The 6463-nt window shown below is 38.8% G+C and overlaps 1 protein-coding gene across 2 annotated transcripts; it reads left to right on the top strand.

Moving 5' to 3' along the window:
* The first annotated feature begins 692 nt into the window (after positions 1-692).
* On the top strand, positions 693-6032 carry LOC142351458 (uncharacterized). Of its 2 annotated transcripts, none has more exons than XM_075403480.1 (3): positions 693-1020; positions 1088-1294; positions 1720-1936. In XM_075403480.1, exons 1-3 carry the CDS (start codon positions 802-804, stop codon positions 1915-1917), a joined length of 624 nt encoding a protein of 207 aa, XP_075259595.1. In that variant the 5' UTR covers positions 693-801; the 3' UTR covers positions 1918-1936. The 2 variants fall into 2 exon arrangements, with proteins under 2 accessions (XP_075259595.1, XP_075259594.1); XM_075403479.1 differs by lacking the exon at positions 1720-1936 and adding an exon at positions 5678-6032 and having other exon boundaries at positions 694-1020.
* The last annotated feature ends 431 nt before the right edge of the window (positions 6033-6463 follow it).

Below are 6463 nucleotides of genomic sequence, written 5' to 3'. Positions count from 1 at the left end.
TTTCGCGCTTTTGCGTAGCTCCATACTCTCTCCCCGTGGCGCAGGCTTCATGCGCCGGCGCCCTGCAGTAGAAGAGTCAGTAGGAAACATTGTAGAGCAAGGGAGGCTGTTGCCCTAAATGGTCTATATATTTTTTCCAATCCTGATTCAAATCACTGCACTTTATATTTTGATTGCTATTTATCATATGTATTTTGATTATAATTCTGATGCTTTAATTTCTCTATCTTTCGCATCTGATGCTTCAACTTTCTACTACTGTCAGGATTTATAAATATACATAGTTGACTTGCTCCTCCGGAGTTGACCGGCTACCCTTTTAAGGGACGGTCTTTCTTTTAATTGACCTCTCGTCAAACCAGTTGATGCATGATTGGCACTCCTTTCATTCGAATCTGGTACGCCGCATGCAATCGTTACGAATTTGGGATTAATTTCATCTTATTCTCATTTGTTATCAGTGCCTATTAATTTTCCTCAGTGCTTAACAATATGCCAGCAATAGTTTTGTGTGCTAGGTAGAGAAACTTGAAAGTAATCGCGGTGTAAAAATTATATGCTTACAAAAGGGGGTATGGTTAAAAAAACTATGAACGGTTAGCGCTTATAGATATATTTTACCCTAGCCCGGTGTAATCATTGCACTTTACTGCGCGCATATTGTATGTACTCAGTAAGAACGAAAATTAGGCAACTCGTTCATACCTCTTCAGGTACCGTTGGGGACTGTGATTACAATATTAGCTGCCTCCCCATGACCGTTGTTCTTCGTTTGCAATCCTCAGGCATATCTGCTGTGAGATGAAATCACACAATTCCTTGAGTTGGCCGGTGATATTTCTCAGTATTTTGCAATGCATATCAGGAACGAAAGATGCAGGCATATTGAAAAAGTGCTCCAAAGTCGCGGAGACTTTGAAAAATCTTAACACCTCAATGGTCCTGGAACCTAAAAACCTTAAAGATCTTGAGAAGTGGAACAAAGCGCTGCTAGACGATGACTGCCAAGCGTGTGCTAAGGTTGGTGTCAACTTGGTTTTCGCAAACTTTTGGGCGAAGTTGCAAATTTATCACATGTTTTATTTAGAATATTGAAACATCTGTTGCAAACATGTGCTGCCAAACCGGAAATTCTTCAAGTTGCTTCATTGTTAAATCGGAGGAATCAGAGAAAAGCCTAAACCTCGGTCCCTTGTTCGAACATTGCAAAGTTGACGGAAAAACAAATGCCAAGGGGTGCCAAGTTGCTCAACAAAGAAATAAGGAGGACCTTAACAACGCAGAGAAAAATGGGGTAAGAAATTTCAGCTCAATTATTGTCATTCTAGCATTAATTCTTCAAGTATTTCAAAGCTACCGATAATCGGACTTCCATTCATTTGCTTCATTAATTTGTAATCGTCCTTAGTGTTGATGTTGTTAAAGAGGCAGAGAAGCAGATTTTATCGGGCTCAGCTTATCTCTTATCGAGTCTCTTATCTTTACCGCCGCTTGAGGCTGAGTGAAAGCAAAAATTATTTACATCTGAAATTAAAAAGACAAAAAAGGTAATCCAAAACTGAAAAAAAAGTAATTGATTGCTCTTAAACGAAGTCCGGCATTACACTGTTTGATAATCTAAATAAACATGGCCCCTCATTTTTTTACTTTGTAAACGCTCCGAAATGCCAGCTGATTACAAAACAACATCTGAAGGAAAAAGCGAATGAACTGTTTCAGGACACCAAGGTTGAAATCACAGATGGCCCACGTGTTCTAGGCTCGGTTCTTGGCTCAGAGGAAGCATGCTCAGACTATATTGGCCTATGCGAAACAAAATATTTGAAAATTACACAAAAGCTGACAAATTTTGCAAAAACAGAATGCATATTCCTGTTTAACCAAAGGAGTTCAAAACAAAGTATCGTTTCTATATAGAACCTGACCAAAAACCTCGCCTCTTCAAATGTCAGAAGGCCTGAACCATGAAGACCTAGTGCAATTAAGGTAGGGTAGCAAGAAGTCAAAGAGAGCCATATCAGGAAAAAATTGGCTGTCTGAAAACCCGAAACGAATTTTCTAGAAAAAGCATCTGAATCTCAGAAACAACTTCTGACACCAGCTTCTGAAAAAGGTTCATCGAATTGGCTAAACGGTCTTCGGCTTTCTAGGTATCATTTCGATCTACGAAAACGAGAGTTTAGAGATGCTATTTGTCTGAGATATGGATGGAACATAAAAAATGTACTCTACAAATGTGCCTAACGGTAAAAGTTTTTCAGTGACACATGCACTGCATTCCAGGAAAGTTGGGTATAAACTTTTGCGTCACAATCATATCAGAGGGACTGTTGCCCGTCTCCTAGACGAAATATGCCACGATTTTCAAATCGAGCCTCATCTATGCCTTTCGAAAGCGGGACCTTCTCGAGTAATGCAATCACTGTTGATCATGCAAGACTTGACATCAAAGCCACATGTCTATGGTAATACTCCTTTGTCCGAACATTCTGAGATATCAAGATCTTCAACCCGCTGGGAAACTCTTGTCACGAAAACTTACCAGATCCTTACAAAAATAAAAAAGCGAAATACGAACAACACGTGATTGACGTAGAGCCTATCACATTTAACCCGCTAGTTCTTGCCTGCACAGGCACCGCGGCACCTACAGCTACAAGAGCTCTCAAACAGATCAACGCTAAGATCAGAGAAAAGTGTAAGGAACCCTAAACTGACGTCATTTCCGTTATTCGAACAAAAATCAGTTTCGCTAAGATACAGGTAACGCTCGGAGGGCATTCAGTGCTGTTAGAGCCTTACACCTAAACAGTCTCTTAAGAATGCCATTCTATCAAAACAGTTTTCTGGAAAAAATTTGATGGTGTGAAGGGCGGCTCCTGATCTTGGAAGTTTGAAGAAGTCGTTTGAGGGCAGTTCTTCCGACGTTAGTGGGCTATGTTTAAGTCCGTGTTAAGTAAGAGTGAGAATCGCTCACTGGATTTAGATATTTAGAAGGGCGCATAAAGTTGGCTTAACGCGGTTCTTTCGATGCGATATATATCCCATCGATTTAACGAAAAGCAAATTTTCATTACGTTGCATTTCTAAATGCCATAATTATGCGTTTCATTCAAAATTTCGCGGTGTCACATGCGCATCGTGGTTCAAAAGGAGGCAACTCACGTTTGAGACGTAACAAACTCCGATATTTTTCCCGGACCTTATGAACGGTGCGTTGAATGATGTCGAGATTCGTTGCATGATGTCGAGATTAAGCCTCGTGTTCAGCGGCTGCCAAATAAAACCTTTGGTCTTAAATCAGTGACCACTGAAGATGCGAGTTTGCATTTGGAAGCTTGGGATTTTAGCTTTGCATTTTAGCTTCGGGATTAAAAAAATTGTCAGCCCATTGGCAAAAGGTTGTCCTGAGTTCAGTAGGGAAGCCTGATGTATCGATAATATGTAAAGAAAAACAAACGCGAACAAAGAATAATCGATTGCGAGGAAGGAACTTTCTGTCCGCTTGTCGTTGCTATAACATGCGGAGCTAGTCCATCAGTTTCTACTATTGAAACAACTAGATTCGAAGCTGTTGAAGGAAAAGTACAGGAAGATGGTATAGGCTGAAATTATAGGCTACCGGAGAAAAGTCAGTTCCACTGTACTAACGAGATCCAATCTCTGCATCGGAAACTCTAAGACGCTAAGAAGGCGCGAAATTTGATACTTAAATAGCTGCTGGGGTCAAAGAGCGTAGGTTATTAATTTAACCTTCCTGTACTTCAATAATATTTTTGCTGTGAGTTCTTTTCGCCTCTGTATTCGTTGTCTGTTCTTCATTTATTTCCGGATGGATTTGAAAATATGGATTGGCAAAGAGAGCCGCCAATTGGTGGGGAGGGGTCTTTTTAATTGCTCTCAAGCAAAGTTTGTAGCAATTACTATATTAGTCCTGTCGGTCTTTTTTAGCGATTTTTTGCTTGACCGACTTTTCGTCTGACCCATTTGACTTTTCGTCCTCAAAAACGGGATAAACAGGTAAAAACAATTTTTATTCACACATTGAATCACAAAATGGAGTGAATATGGTCGTTGTGAAAAGAGCAAAATCAAAAGAGACGGGATAAACCGATAAAGCCCGGTCATTAAGTAATTGTGCATTAGGTTATCGAAGTTCATTAGTATTTGCTAGCTGAAATGGTATTAAGCTTACTAGTTTTCTGTTTAGGAGCCCGAATTAAGTATAGTTTTAGAATCTAACTGAAACTGCACGCCAAATTAGGACACTTTTTTACACTGAAAAAAATTCAGTCGATTTGTCTCTTCTTTTTCTGTTTAAATCCCGATGTGTATCAAGCGCGTCAAAGGCGGCTATTTTTCGGCAATCTGCCTGCTATGTTTTTTATGGGCCTCTTTGTTGTAAAACACTACCAAACTGCACTGTAACGAGCTGGAAACCAAGATTTTTTAAGTTAGCATCAACTTCAGCGATACCTTGGTTCACATCTCTACTATGAAACCTTCTAATGTCCCTCCCGGGGAGTCGTCTCTAGTTGTCTGCGTACAATACTGATTCAAATTTATTCGATGGTGACTCCAGGGGCAAGCCCTGTGAAGTTTAGGATCTTTAACCTGCTGTTTCTAACTTCGATTAAACTCGAAAGTACAAATTTCCGTATCAAACTCCAGTACCGCGAAGGCTCGATAATTAGGCAACGTGAAATAGAGAAGGCTACAGGGAAAAGAATTTTATAATTTGTATTTATAAGAAAACAGAACATGTTACTAAGACAGAGACTAAAACGGACAGAGACGGACGCAGATAGACAGACATTGTATACTCGATAAGAAGACCAAAAACAAATATACAAGATACTTCCCCCTGCACGTACAATTAACACAAAAGGAACATAGATTAAAAAGAAAATATATTACATCAAAAGATTAATTGAAAAGACATTTTTCCATGCTAGTCCATTTCTTCAACCAAAACAACATGTAATCTTGTTCACTTCAAGAAATTCGCCATTTGAACTGGTCGAATGAAAATGTTCTTTTGCGCCTTAATGAGGCCTCTGATTATGAAGAGCTATTACCCTGTCTGTCGGAGCTCGCTTTCGCCTTTTTGAATAACAAAACTCTTTGAGGAATCATAATCGAGCGCTCAAGTTCGATTTCATGCCAACTATAGAGAACTCCATTGTCTCTTAGATTTTACAAATACGTAGCTGAGACGCAACATTCCGTACGAGCCCATTACCCTAATAGATGACCATCCGTTTTGTATAAGACAACTTAGTTACCTTTAGTTCCTTGTGTTTTTAATGCCCTTCTTCTTCGTGCTTACCAATGGGATTTAACAAAGACCAAGCTTGATGAATTTTCCTTATTGAAAATCACAGTTAAAAGCAATTGATTTCCAATACTACTCACACAAAGAAACATTTTACTAACTACAAACCCCAATATTATAGAGTAGAAAGTTTTTCCTAATATTTGTAACGGAAAACATACATTTAGCAACGCATTTGGGAAAAACTCAATAAAGACAGTTCGGAAACGGTTAAAAGCGTAGTGCGACAAACTGGTCTAACTGAAATCATCTGAAATGCAGGTAAAAAAGTTTAAAAAACCGAAGTTGGATTATTACATCATTTAAGGGTTTATTACGAAATGAAACTTAGCATTTTTCTAGGAGAGAGAAGCCGTGTCGGGCTGGACGTTCGAAGGAGCTTTCGGAATGTTACTTTTAACAGTGGCTGCCATTGTATTCCTGCTCTACTTTCTCAAATCAAAGATTACTTCAGTAGACAACTGTTCGATCCTTACTGGCAACTTCTTTCGCTCACTACTCTATGGAAAGACTGATACTGTGAGGTACTCTCAAGTCATGAATGAAGATATTGGATTGGACGACGATGATGATGAAGACGATGAATTCGATACTGATTTGCCACCGATTAAATTGTGATGTGGTTACATGATTGTATCTGTGCTGCAGCTGTCTGAAGTCAGTAACTTTAATGCGTTTCAAACAGTATGATGATAAATACTCCATTTAATTTTAAAGGTAAAGTAACTCATAAGAGTTTTAAAAAATATTATGCGTGAAGTGAGCATATTAACAAAATTGATGGTGAAGTTTTCATTAACTTTTAGCAGGTTAAAATGAAAGTAATTAATTGCTCTCGGTTTTGGAAAGCGTCGTTGTGTATACCATAACTTTGCCTCAATCGCCTGAAGCCGCTCTTTGCTGTACATGGATATCATCTTAACCACGTTAGCAAACAGTTTCAAAGCACAGATCGGTTCAGCTGGATTCTCACTTTCTGATTTCTCTATACCAGATTACAAATTATTCAAGAATCTTATTCACTGCAGAGTTAAATTTTTATTTTTTGAAAGATAGTGATTTTTTTCCTAACTAGGTTTTGATATAAGTTTTTGCCCCTGAGAGATAGACCACCATTCGGGAAGGAGT

Source organism: Convolutriloba macropyga, chromosome 13 (genome assembly GCF_964194025.1).
Source record: "Convolutriloba macropyga chromosome 13, txConMacr16.3, whole genome shotgun sequence".
NCBI lineage: Eukaryota > Metazoa > Xenacoelomorpha > Acoela > Convolutidae > Convolutriloba > Convolutriloba macropyga.
The sequence above is the reverse complement of the archived record's forward strand: the minus strand, read 5'-3'. Positions and strand labels throughout refer to the sequence as shown.